Source organism: Mustela putorius, unplaced genomic scaffold, assembly GCF_011764305.1.
Source record: "Mustela putorius furo isolate JIRA1106 unplaced genomic scaffold, ASM1176430v1.1 tig00003845_pilon_pilon_pilon, whole genome shotgun sequence".
Taxonomy (NCBI): Eukaryota; Metazoa; Chordata; class Mammalia; order Carnivora; family Mustelidae; genus Mustela; species Mustela putorius.
Window position 1 is genome coordinate 78,179,205 of NW_025421998.1, and position 14,499 is coordinate 78,193,703.

A 14,499-nucleotide genomic window follows, 5' to 3' on the forward strand; every position below is an offset into this window, starting at 1 on the left:
TTCTCCGCTTCTCTTGCACTGACATTAGTGAAGCAAACAGTGTTTTCTTTCCCGCGTGCCAGAGTTCTTTACAGTGAAATTAACATATCATTACTCAAATCATTAAAGCTGTTCCTGGAAGCCAAAATATGCACCCCTGGGCAAATTTAAAGCATACCACATTCCAGCTCTCTCTAGGAATAGAGCTAGATTTTAAAATAAAATGAGTTTTCAGCACCTATTGATTTTTGTAGATGCTCACAAGGAGATGAATTACCTCATTTTTCCTGGCTATCTAGGCCATTTCATGGCATGACTAATTAACATTTCTTTCCTGGGCCTAAATTATGCAAAGTTCACTTTGTCACTTTGCATGGAAGTGAAAATCTTCTCTGAAGCCTTTATCAAAAAAACAAGATGGCAGAGTCTAGGGCTTTGTGGAGGATAGGCTTACTTCTAATTTCTCTAAACATTAACCATGTAAAATCGTGGCTTTACCCACACTCATTTTCTGGTTTTTGTTTATTGTTTTTTAAGATTTTATTTATTAGAGAGAGAGAGTGAAAGAGACCCTATGAGTGGTGGGGAGGGGCAGAGGAAGAAGGAGAAGCAGACTTCCTGCTGAGCAGTGTGCCCGGAGGAAGAGCTTGATCCCAGGACCCTGAGATCACAGCCAGATCAGAAGGTGGAAGCTTAACTGACTGAACCACCCAGGCGCCCCACCCAGACCCATTTTCTAAAAGAGAAGCCTTTGAAAGGGAGATAAGCCCAAAACTGCTACCACCCTGTTCTTGGGTGGGATCGCGGGAGACAGGTAGAAAGAGAAAAGTTTAAGACTTTTAAATAAAACATACCTGTTCTTTGTGTTGCTTGGGCTCTAGCTAAGGTCATATCCAATGACAAGGTTACAAGAGATAACCTTCATTTCATAACCTTTATTTCAGGTAGCATGAAATAAAGGCAGCATAGGCAAAATCTTTATAGAAACCTTGTTTTCTGTTTCATAAAACCTGGTAGACTTCATGACCAAAAAAAAAAAAAAAAAAAAAAAAAAAAAAAAACCCAAAAAAAAAGAGTGAGAGAGAGGAGGAGATATTTCAAGGAGAGCATGGTGATTATGTTTTTATAAATCAGACCCTGAGCAGATGACAGTTAAACCAGATCATTGAAAGGCAGGGGTGACAGAAGGTCTGAAGGAAACGACTCCCATTGAGAGTGCTAAGGAAGTCAGAATTTAACACCTGCCATCTGGACACATTTCAGTCTGGAACCTGGGCTCATCCAAACTACCTGATACAGCCGTTAGGCTTTCTGTTGATTTGGAAGAGTCTGATGGCTAAGCAAAGCCATTGTTGAACCCTGAACTTGACATAGCTTCTCTTTTAGTCCTCTTTTTATAGTGTATCCCAGTAGAGCCCAGAACCCATACCCATGCACATTTGTTTAATGAACTGATTCAAAGAGATTCCATTTTTTTCTACTATTGTATCTATTTTTATGGAACATATGAGCAACTCTATAATATAAAATGTAGCTTTTGCATAGTAATTTAAGAAACTAACTTCTTACTCTTTCCTTTCCTTAGGAGCACTGAATCAAAAAAACTGGGGAAAGAAATACCCAACATGTAGTAGCCCCAAACAGTCTCCTATCAATATCGATGAAGATCTTACCCAAGTCAATGTGAATCTAAAGAAACTTAAATTTCAGGGTTGGGATAAAACGTCTTTGGAAAACACATTCATTCATAACACTGGGAAAACAGGTAAACTGTTTGCATTTTGTTTGTGACTTTAATATGTTCATTGGGCTTACAGTATGTTTATATCAGTTTCATTTCATTTTCATGTCCTTCATTTTATTTCATTTCATTTTCTTTGTGTGATATTCTATGAACTGCATAGAAGCTAAAGGTAGAAGAAACCAAATAAAACACAGTAAATGGGAAGTTTCGATAACATTTTGAAAATGTGTATAAGAATAAAATGACCACAGTCATCACATCGTATTCTTCAATAATAAAACAATAATGATGCCTCCACCAGAGGGTGTGGTAAAGATAATGCAGTATACAGCTTATATCTTCCATCTCTGGTTAAATCACTTAGTTAATCAGAATTTCCTTTTCTTGGACAACGTATTGGCTCTGGTTGCTCAGCAGTCATGCTACATTCAATACTAGGGTACAAAAAAAGGCAATCATCTATAATTAAATATTAACAAAGAAATCAGTAGCATTTCTATATAGAAAGTTTAAAATTATATACTGTCCTTAGGAAGCACTCTGTAACTGCTTTTTTTAAAAAGACTGTCTTTTTTTTTCTAAACATGCAAATTATAATACCATAAAAAATTCCAGTGAACAGTAGAGGGACAAAATAGTCTTGAAAAGTAAAGAGCATTCCTTCTCTGATACCATATTTTAAATAAAATTGTATGTATATCAGGAAGTTATAGAATAAAAACAAACTCATAGGAAAAATATTCTAAGTTATAATAGGAGTTATGTTGAGTGGTTTTATCATTAGTGAATTCTTTCTCTGTTACTGATATTTTGGTAATGCAATTATTTGAATGTAGTAATTTCATTTTAGGTCCCATAAGGCTAAGAATTTTTCTATATCAGTTCCTGATACATAATAAACATTCATTGTTTCTCAATGAATAATTAATAAAATTATTATATATTGTAAGATGTTAATTAAATTCATAAAAGCATGTTGTCCCAAATCTTGACATTTTCATTACCAGTTTCGAAGGATGTTACAGAGATGTAAAGCGTGTAACCTCTGCTTTATTTTTCTTAGTGGAGTGTGGTCAAGGTCAATTTATCCTTAGAACATGCTTTTTAGGTTCACTACTGGCACTTTAAAGTGGAACTATGAATTGTGGAAACTTTAGCAAATTATTTAAGCTCTCTCTGATTCAGTTTCCTTATCATTAACATAGACTATAATGGTATCTCTTTCTTCATTGTGTGAAGTTCTATAAAAATCAAATGTTTAACACATGTAAAGTACTCTGTGAAGTATAGCACATTGGAAGTGACCCATGAATGTTGCTGTTGTGCTTGTTGTTGTTATTATTACTGAGGGAAGTTTAGACCTTTAGCTAGCTAGCTGCAGTGTTGGATTCAGTCCCTAATGAAACAAGTGGTTCCTGCCTGATAGAACAAAGACTATTTAAATCTGATGGAGAGACATTAAAATCTAGCATAAGGCTCTCAAAAGAAACATTAATCTTTAGATCATTTGTAAAATAAAGTCAAAATATCTGCTGTGGAACTCAAATAGGAGAGTTTAAGATTCTGAGTTGCCAAACATCACATGGCCAAGACCCATCAGTGGGAATGGATTTCCCACCTGCTTTGCCACGGTGTGGGACAGAAGTTCCAGAGCCTGATGAAGCCTGGGATGATGCTTGCTTGTAGGGATCAGGACATGGGACGAAAACACCTGCCTAATAAGGAGTAGGAAGGGTTGAAAGTGAGAAGTGGGGGGCACTCCCAAGAGATGATTTCTCCTCCACTATTCTGTTCCTTCTCTCTTTGCTGTGTCCCCTCACTACCATCAAATGCCTTAGGAAAGCAGAGCTCTGGGGTAATGGCAGTCTTAGCACACCAAATGGAAGAGGGCAGGTGGACTGGCGTCTTCTGCTGTTAGAGTCAAATCGAAGTTTGTTTTAGTTTATATTTGGGGCAATAAGATACACAGAATGTATTTTGCAGAGTTACAAGTTCAGCTTCCAAATGGTGACTTCTTTTGTATTTATTTTATTATTATGATTACTTATTATTACTATGTTATTTATTTATCAAATAAATGACTTTCTTAGTGTATCTTTGATAGGAGAAAATTTAGTTGAAATTTATAATTTTGATTTTCTGAAGCATAGATACAACTTTGTGTTTTTTCTTTTAAGTGGAAATTAATCTCACTAATGACTACCGTCTCAGTGGAGGAGTTTCAGAAGTGGTGTTCAAAGCAAGCAAGATCACTTTCCACTGGGGAAAATGCAACATGTCTTCTGAAGGATCGGAACATAGTTTAGAAGGACAGAAGTTTCCACTTGAGGTAAGTCCCTGGTTCCACTGGCCACTGTTTCATTTTCTAAATCATTGAGATTTTATGTAGCATATAATTTGATTAACTTCTAATCCAATTTTATAATTTATAGTTATATTTTGTTTCTTGTTTAGCATCTTCCTTTTTCATTAGACTAAACTCAATAACGATCATACTTGATTTTCCACTTCCTGGCAACTCAGAGGGCCACCCTGTAGACATCTGACCAGCAAATGCTGATGAGTGAAGAAATAAATGAAATTCCTTCCACAGCTCAGGAGGGGAAAAAAGGGGAAATTTTATCAATTTACTGGAGAATCAAAGAAATGCTAAATAAATGAGAACATTTTTCAACTTTAAAATTGGTTATATACATGTATATAATTCTAATAAATAATGAGTATGCAGTAAAACAAACACTTTCATACATGTGTGGAAAGAGTATTAAATTGGTAGTTTGCTTGTTTTTATCCAGAACTTTAAATGTTTCATTCCCAATGCCCACCATTTCCACTTTTAACAATTTAGTCTAAAAAATAAGACATGCTCAAAAATGTATGTGCCAAGATTTATTTACAAAAATAACAAAAAGTTGAAAGAAAAGGAAATGATTATAAATACATTATGATGGAAAGGCTCCTGGCTGGCTCAGTTAGTAGACCCTACTATTCTTGATCTCGGGGTTGGGAGATTACTGAAAAATAAAAATATATTTTAAATTCCATTGGGATGGAATATTACAGGTCTTATAAAAACCGTATGTTTGAATAATTTATTTACACAAAAATTCATCAAAATATATTAATGGGTTTTTCTTTTTTAAGATATTACTGCTTTTTAAAAGCAGGATGTAAAATAGTATGCACAGTATTTAATACTCTGATTTTGTGAAATGTGAAAACTAATTAAATAGTGACTGAGGGTCCAGAGTCTAAGTTGAATGGACTAGGTTTGAATACTGACTTCACCATTTAGGTGTTATAGACGTAACGTTATACAAATATTTAATTGACCTAAGCTTCCGTGTCTCGCTTGTGAAATTGACATAAGAGTAGCACCTGCCTTATGAAGTTATTATGAGGATTAAATGAGAGAGGGAATTATTACTGTTGTAAAAATAATTGAGGGAAACCGAGAAGACATGAGTAGTGATTTTTCCCTGGGTGATGGCATTTTAGGTACCTTTTCTCCTATCCTTTAAAATTCCCATGTTTTTGAAATTATTTATAATAAAACTGTATTACTTTTATAGTCAAAATAGTTACTGATAATAAAAATAAGACAAGTGAATTATCTGTTAAAGGACTAAAAATTTTTGATGTGGATAAGCACATTCAAATTTATAGTTTATAAATTTATGTTTTTCAATATATTAAATATCCTTAAGGAGAAGCACATTTATCAAATTTGGTTTGTCAAAGAAATAGAAGTCAATCCATTAAACATATAACATTGTCACTTCAGGGAGTTTGCTATGTCACAATACTACTTATTGAGAGCAAAGAGGAAAAATCAAGAAAAACCCTAACAACAAGAAAAGCCCTAAACCAGCCAAATAAATGGTACAGAATCTGTGCATTAAACCTCAGATATTTTTCTTATTTAAAAAGCCTCTCAAGTTCTCAAGAACTTGAATCTTAAGAGGGATTGTTTGTTGCTTCTCCTTTTTTAAACTCTCTCCATGTAATTGTGCAAGCAGCAGAACTCGGGGATATCCTTGACTTGGTCTTTTTTTTTTTTTCCTGGTCTCCTGCATCCTACAAGGAGGTCTTCTCAGTTCTGCTCCTAAATGATGTGGGAGGGCAGAAGAAAGTTCAAATTACCTTCGTCGCTAACTTAGATTGTTAAATGTCCCCCAGCTGGTCTCCCTCTCTCTCTAGTCGTCTTTTCCTCCATTCTGAGCCCCCTTCCCCGAAAGGCCTGCCACCTCCCACTCCTGTTAAGCGAAGTGCATCCAGTGTTCTCTGACGCTCTCAGGAGCAAAGGGTTGGGACTATCTCATGGGCTTCCTGGCGGGGCCCCTGCAGCCCCGTCTCCTCTTCTGTCTCACGTGCTCAGCCGCAATCACAACCAATTACTTCCCGCTTCCCACAGTTCTTCTTTCTGGCCTACTGGCCCCACTGACTTGAACATACATTCACCTCTTCTGCTTTTTCATCGTTCAGTTTTTATGCTGCTTATCCTTTAGGGGTTAGTTGAGCAGTCCTTTCTCTGAAAAGGCTTTGCGATCACCCAAGGCAGGAGCCACTGCCATTCTCACAGCAGCCCAACACCTGCTGTTTCTGCAGTCATAGCCCCCCAGCCACGCATTGGTCTTCACAGAGGCTTTCTGCTCTCCCCTTAATTATTCTCCTAACTAGCTACATTACCTGATTTCCAAGCTCATGACATGGGGAGCACCGAATTATAAGCGAGAGTAGGAGCCATTGTCAACAGACACATGGGCTGAAGTAGAAATTAACAAGGAATATAGTCCGGCAGGAGAAGAGGACACTTAAAATAAGGAACTTAAAATTCTTCTTGGTATCTTTTTAAAAAGACACCAAGTGAAACTCCTTTCGAGTTTTACTATTAATAGCATGTACCTGGGGGGTGCATCCGCTCTCACTTCCTCTCCCTCTGCCCTGCCTCGTGCTCTCTCAAATATATAAATAAATCAATCTTTAAAAAAAAAAAAGAATGCAGTATGATAATGTCCAAAAAAGGTAACTCAGACCCTCAAGAGAGGTGTGTCCCATCAAAGAATGAAACCATATTTGAAAGAATTCCAGCAAAATGGTTAAAATAACATTTGAGAATTTATAACATTAGATAATTGTTCTAGTGTATTACTACCCCAGTATGCCCTGGTAATGTCAAAGTGGCCATTTCTCTCCCAGATGTGTCTAACTTTGCATTTCCCTCCTCACTGAGGATGATAAGTGATAGTAAGTACAGTTGTACATACATGGAATTCATAAAATATTTTGAAACTCTACAGAATATAGGATTATACAGTTTACAGAATTTTTCAAATAGTATTTACTGAATTGATAAATTATTTTATTGTCTCTTTGGTGACTTTTGTGATGTCTTTGTGTATGATAAAGCTATCATTGTTATATTTCATAGATGCAGATCTACTGCTTTGATGCGGACCGATTTTCAAGTTTTGAGGAAGCAGTAAAAGGAAAAGGGAAGTTAAGAGCTTTATCCGTTTTATTCGAGGTAATCATTATATATAGATTTAATGCTAACTTAATTTCTTCTTTAATCACACGATGTGACATAACAAGGCATATTTTTTAACAAATACAAGTGCTCGCAGGTGGAATAAGTTGTGATCATTTTCAAACAGAACCACTCCTTGGCTGGTGTGTTTTTAAAAGGGGACCCTTGCATTCATTAATTGGGTACGTCACTTCCAGCTGGAGCAAATGGTTCCGGGAGTGCGCAGATTTGCTTATGTGTACATGCAAAACATCATAATGATATAGAGCAGAGACTGGGAATCAGCATTTTTAAAGTGTATTTTTCGCAGTGGAAAACTTCAAAGGTAGCTGTTTTTTCTTTATTTGTTTTTATCTTGCTGTGGGGGGGAAAAAAAGTATGCCTTGGGAGGATTTTACTTTTGGAGACTTAAAATGGAATTCACTAATCTTTTCATTTTATTGAAGAGTTAATCAAATATTTTATTCCATTCTTAGAGTGTCTCTTTTCTTTAATAGGTTGGATTAGAAGAAAATTTGGATTACAAAGCAATTATTGATGGAGTCGAGAGGGTTAGTCGTTTTGGTAAGCTGTTTGGAGAAATCTTTTTCTTCCAGATTTCTGTTTCAGATGCATATGAATTTTTATTATATTACAAAAATCAGTAATTCCAAAAGGAGGAAGGAAGGACCTTTTCAAAGAGGACCCATCTTTTTATACAATTTATACATGTCTCACTAAAGAACATTTTATCCGAAATTTTTGTCATGTAAAAATCATAAAATGTCAGGGCGCCTGGGTGGCTCAGTGGGTTGAGCCGCTGCCTTCGGCTCAGGTCATGATCTCAGGGTCCTGGGATCAAGCCCCACATCGGGCTCTCTGCTGAGCAGGGAGCCTGCTTCCCTCTCTCTCTCTGCCTGCTTGTCATCTCTCTCTGTCAATCTTTAAAAAAAAAAAAAAAAATCATAAAATGTTAATGTAAGTAGGAAGTCGAAGTTTTCTAGTTTTATTCTTGAAAATAATCTAATTACATCGTGCATTTAAAATATGTTTCTCTATGTCAGGTGCCTGGGTGGCTCAGTTGGTTAAGCGTCCACTCTTGATTTTGGCTCAGGTTATGAGTTCAGGTCTTGGGATAGAGCCCCAGTTAGGCACCATGCTCAGCGAGGAATCTCCTTAGGATTCTCTCTCTCCCTCTCCCTCTGTGCCTCCCTTGCACTTGCCTACATGCACATGTGCACACGCTCTCTCTCAAATAAGTAGATCTTTAACAAAATAAAAAGTTAAATGTGTTTATCTCTTCTGCCTGCACTATCCATTTGTTAAAGACTCTAATTTATAATCTGAAACCAGTTAATTTTATAAAAATCATGTCTTAAAGTGAAAGGAGAATTGATACTCGAGTGAAAACTTATTTCCTGGTGGTTTCCTCCATAGTCCCTTCGCTTTACCATTATGACAGGGGTTTTTTGAAGAAGGCAAACACTTACACAGAAAAAAGATGCCATGTGCTCTGATACTGTTCTGCCTACTATGTCATGGATCTTGTCATTTGCCACAGCGAATGCTTGTAACAACATTGGCAAGAGACAGCAAACCTGTTATTATTGTTATTTTATCTTTCATAAGCATCCACATACGCAGTATTAATGTGGCCCTGAGTTATTAACAAAATAAGGATTATTCATCTCCAGGAAGCTGCAAACTCCTAAAATTGGGAACCAAATTCATATAGATCCTTTTGGAAAGCTAAAGCCGGGTCTAGGATTGATTCATCTTTGTCGATCACATGTAAGGACCTTAACTGACAGAGCTTTTCAGAAGTCAGGAATTTCTGAGCTCACGCAGCGCTGCTCTCATCGGGTTTTTATGAAAGGTACAATCGACGCAAGATAGAAGCTGTTCTCTCCCTCCGTCCATGAGATTGTAAGGCTCAGCACTGAATGCCGAAACCACTTAATCTTTCCCTCGTTTAGTCAGGTGGATTCTGTCAAGACTGAAAAGAGGCAGCTGGCTTGCATTCCTACACTGAAACTGGGGTAAAATATGAAGCCTGAATGTCCCCGGGCCTCGCATCAGCCTGTGGGCCCAACGAGAGGGGTGTTAACACTGGTTCGTTAGTCCCGACTTGGGGCCCTGAGGCATCGTGGCCTTTTCTTCTCGAGGCTTCTTCCGTGATTCCTGGGGCTCTCTAAAAGGGTCCTCTGAGGATCGTGTGAGCTGAAGAACCACTTTGCTCATGTTCTTCGGCTAAAGTTTACTTGTTAATATTGACTCTCTGCCAACCATTGAGAGAGACCCTTCATCAGAGCCCCTGCTGCCACTGAACAGCCTCGCTGAGAATCTGGATGGCCGGCAGCGCGCCTCTGCCTCCAGCCTGGCTCTGCACGTGGAAGCAGAACGTACAGTCTCGCCGCCTGCCCGGGAACACACCCTCACTGGCCTGCCTTCACTCTGTGTTCTGTCTCCCCACCCTGCTACTTGTGCACCAACTTCTTCCTCCTCTTTCACCAGAAGATAGAATAACCCTCCCGGTGTGTCACCTCACCCACTAAATACTTACTATTGCGACATATTTGGCGAGGACACCTAAGCGTCTACCGCTGGTCAGTGGGAGTGGAGCCGGGATCGAGCTCCTGGTCTGCCCACAGAGTTGTTCCACCACATTGTGGAGATGTGTATTAGTGTCAGTTTGATTTGAGTGGTTGTTAGATACGATCTGGACAAACTAAATAAGTCCTCCTCAAGGTAAATGTTTCTATTTTGACAGCTCTTAGACTAAATCTATTTCAGAGTCTAGAAAATCCGCTCATGCCCAATAAACGGAAGGCTTCCCAGTATCAGCCCTCAGCCATTGCTGCTGGGAGCCAAGGGGACTGAAGGCAGAGCTTCTCTGTAGGCAGGGACAGCGGAACTGTAGCAAAACTCCCAAACCCTGCTTCATATTCTCCATATAACGTGAGTTGTTCAGCAAACCACACTTCAGCCATCATCAGGGTTACAAAATCTGTCTCATTCCAGTGTGGGCTGATTACTCATTTCCTATATTCCTCTCCAAGAGACAAACCCATTTCCTGTTGCTTCCCTCCCTCCAACCTTTCATTCCCTTCCTTCCACCGCACCTGCTCTATGTTAGGCATTGTCCTACCCTTGGAGCGGAGAGAGAGAGAGGGTGAGGTTGTATCAATACAAAGAGAGCATATTAATGTCCCATAAGCAGAGTCCAGAGAGAAAGAGAACTGTTGGTTAAATTCTTTCCAGTCACAAAGGAAGAAACACACCCCAGGTAACATCGTCGGTGATTCTCAAATGGGAGTTGTCCTTAGAATGGTTTCTGGTTGTTTCTTTTCTTTTTTCTTTTCTTTTTTTTTTTTTTAATATTTTAATTATTTGACAGAGAGAAATCACAACTAGGCAGAGAGGCAGGAGGAAGCAGGCATCCTGTGGAGCAAGAGCCCAATGTGGGGCTCGATCCCAGGATCCTGAGATCATGACCTAAGCCGAAGGCAGAGGCTTTAACCCACTGAGCCACCCAGGCGCCCCACTGGTTGTTTCTTAATTACAAATTCAACCCAGGAATTTGTATACCGAAAAGCCCTCTCAGACGGCGTTGACATGGCACCATCTTAAATCTTATTGTCCTAAGTAGGAAGAGTTGTCTTTTTTTAAAAAAAAACTTTTTAAAATTTAAATTCAATTAATTAACCTATATTATTGGTTTCTGAGGTCTGTGATTCATCAGTTTTATATAACACCCAGGGCTCAATACATCATATGTCCTCCTTTAAAGGTTTTTTTTTTTTTTTTTTTTTTTTTTTTTTAATTTACTTGACAGAGATCACAAGCAGGCAGAGAGGCAGGCAGAGAGAGAGGAGGAAGCAGGCTCCCCGCTGAGCAGAGAGCCCGATGCGGGGCTCGATCCCAGGACCCTGGGATCATGACCCGAGCGAAGGCAGAGGCTTTAACCCACTGAGCCACCCAGCCACCCCTTCCCTCCTCCCCTCCTCCCCTCCAGCAACCCTCAGTTTGTTTCCTCTGATTAAGTCTCTTACGGTTTGTCTCCCTCTATGGTTTCTTCTTGTTTTATTTTTCCTCTCTTCCCCTAAGATGCTCTGTTTTGTTTCTTAAAATTCCACAGTAAACGTTGGTTTTAACTATTTAGTGGCTCATGCCAGGTGCTTGACCCTGTTGTGGTCTTCGCCTTTATCTCCTTGACTCTCTCCCCACTCATCTTCCCCCTCCTGCTCTCAGCAAGCTATAAAAGCGGAGCGCTGACTGACTGGTTAGTCACCAGCGTACGTTCAAATGAACAGTGACTGAATGATCACAATTCAGCAGCATCGAGTCAGGTGTGATTCTAGCCCGTGTTCGCTCACAGTACTGAGGTGATTCAGATGAAGCAAACGTTTTTGCTAGACACAGATTCAAAAAATCATCTTATTCCAATTTTCACGGAAGACGGGAGTCTAATCAAAAAGCTCTACTGTAACTGAAAAGTCCTGTGTTATTCAAGTCAGAAGACAGACATTTAGGACATGTATGTAAATGACATATTATTTTATTTTCATTTTTTTAAAAAAAGATTTTATTTATTTATTTGACAGAGAGATCACAAGTAGGCAGAGAGAGGGGGGAGGCAGGCTCCCCACTGAGTAGAGAGCCCGATGCGGGGCCCTATCCCAGGACTCTGAGATCATGACCTGAGCTGAAGGCAGAGGCTTTAACCCACTGAGCCACCCAGGTGCCCCTGTAAATGACATTTTAAAAATAAGATACAAAACAGTTAGCATTTCAAGAAAATTCTCTATTTCACCATCCCTATTCAGGTCTCACCTCTCCCTTTTCTGGCCTCTAGCTTTCCTGGTGTCATTTCATTTCCCGCCTAATTTAGCAGTGAGTCAATGTTTGGGTCCTTACTTAATTAGTATTCTCCACATCCACATTTCCACAGAACATTTGTAGGACAAATTTTGTCTTCAGCAGAAAAAAGAAACAATTGTAGCACACTGATGATTAAAGAGGTTATTTAATCACAACATTTTTCACATATTAAAAGCATAAATCTGAAAATGGGAAATTCACGTATTAAAAATATTTTTCTCAGTTTCAGGGAACTTGAATCCAAGTCTGAATTCTGATCATCTCAGGATGATTAAAAAGAGAGGGGGACATACTTTTGGAAGTTACTAATTAATCCATGAAATGGAGCATAATCTGAATTTTCTAATGGATTAAAATTAGATTTAGGTTGTATATACATGACATTATCAATTCGGCCAAGCAGATTTTTAAATTCAGACTGAAAGCAGTTATCTATAATTTTAATTATTACCAGCATCCCTCCTTCCTTCAAGAGTTTCTGGATTGTAGAAAAATGGAATTTTTCTTTTCTTTGAGGCTTTCTGGATATGTCCAATCTTCATGGAGTTTAGAGCTGAAATTAAAATAATATAATATGGAAAGTGGATTAAAAAAGACTAACATATCCCAAAGGCTTCCCTCTACTTTGGGGTTACAACGCTGGCTGCAAGGTTAAATCAACAGAGGATGCTTTCTTGAAAATGTAAATGACCAGGCCCTACTGCAGGAGATTTAAATTAATATGGTCTGGGGTGGGGTCTGGAACACTGATTTGTTGTTCTGTTTTGTTTTGTTTTGTTTTGTTTTTTAAATCTCCCCAGATTATTCGAATAGGGATGCAAGTGTTAACCTGCAGGGGGTTCTGGAATTTCGCAGTTCTTGTCTTCTTGAGGGAAAGAATTCAGTCAAGAGACCCAAGAGAGTTTTGAAGTAGCAAAGTTTTGTTTTTCACTTCGCAAAAATCGACAGTACACCCCTGAGGCAGAGGAGCGGGCTGACCCGAGGATGGGTGGAAACAGGCTGAGTTTCTCACTGTGCCCTTCTAGGGGGGTTATCGGGTCTCTTCGCTCCCTCCCATCTCATCATTATCCGTCCACCCTTGGACCCTACTTGGTTTCCTCTGCTCCCACTTTTCCCCACCGTTTAATCATTTTCCCCTGAGCGCCTAAACTCAACCCTGGACCGCAATGCAAAGGGTATTATAAAGATATTATAATAGCGTCAGGGTTCCTAGCGGAGGTGGTCTTTCGGAAGTGCGCATGCTCCTAGTTGAGGCGGTCCCTGTAGCAGGTGTGTCCTGCTTATCCGTCTGTGCAGTAGAGCGGGAGGGGTTGGTGTGCGAGGGATGGGGTGGTTCCCTGGGCGGAGGAGACCCCTCCTGGTCAGGACTAACTGCCCACTCTAACAGAACTGCTCTGCACGGTGCCAAACGCTAAAGCTAGATTAAATTGGATTCAGAGACTACTTCTTAATGACTTAAGTCTCCTGGAGGGAACAGAGGACATGCATTGGACTAGATAGAACAGGAAAACGAGTTACCCCCAGATCTCGCCGGCAAGCAGATTGCTGCTGAGACGAGTGAGGGCTGGTGCACAAAAAGCTACGTGGCGAGAGGACAGTGCTTTTGAAAAGTGCCGCGGGAGAGGTCCAAAAGCAAATACGGGACGACTTAAGGAGAAAGACTGTTTCAGAGTGTAAGGCCACATGGCCTTCGTAGGAAAGCTCTACTAATTTTTTAATAGGGATTTTCTATTCTGGATACAAGATAGAAAATAAATATTATTGTATCTATAAATAAAATCTATTTATTATCCTATATATTGTATCCAGAAGATACTTTCCACTCATCTTACCATTTATTTCCTTAATAGTAGCTGTTGATAAACAGATCTTAATTATCATGTATTAAAGTTTGTCACTTTTCTCTTTACGATAAACACTTTTTGTGTGCCATTTCAGAAATCTCAGCCTACCTTATGGTTATAAAAAGAATTTTCTGTTTTCCTCTAAAAGCTTTAATATTCTGTTCACATTTAGATCTGTGATCTATTTAGAACTCACTGTTTTAACCTTGTGAAGTAGGGAACCATGATTCTCTTTTTTCCATAAGGATATCCAATTGATATATCACTGTTTACTAAAAAGGCCCTCCATTCCAACTACATAATAATTTCTCCTGTCCTAAATCAAGTGACCATATAGGTATGGGTCTGGGTTCCCTATTCTCTTTCATTAATCTCTTTGTCTATCTTTGCATGAATATTTCATTATCATGATCTCTATAGTTTTATATAACAGATCTTCCTACCTGTCATGAAAGTTCTCCAGTTACTTTGCTATTGCTCAAGATTGTCTTAACTTTTATTTCCATTACCATTTAAATTTTAAAATCAGCATGTCAGTAAAT

General features: G+C 38.9%; 1 protein-coding gene across 4 annotated transcripts in view; it reads left to right on the forward strand.

Annotated features, from left to right (window-relative positions):
- The window catches only part of PTPRZ1 (protein tyrosine phosphatase receptor type Z1), a 176,904-nt gene that overhangs the window by 92,097 nt on the left and 70,308 nt on the right, over window positions 1–14,499 (forward strand). For all 4 annotated transcript variants that reach the window (XM_004741884.3, XM_004741885.3, XM_004741886.3 and 1 more), the window contains exons 3-6: window positions 1,565–1,744; window positions 3,901–4,052; window positions 7,155–7,250; window positions 7,751–7,817. In XM_004741884.3, the coding sequence (XP_004741941.2) occupies window positions 1,565–1,744; window positions 3,901–4,052; window positions 7,155–7,250; window positions 7,751–7,817 (495 nt within the window). The remainder of the gene's footprint in view (window positions 1–1,564; window positions 1,745–3,900; window positions 4,053–7,154; window positions 7,251–7,750; window positions 7,818–14,499) is intronic.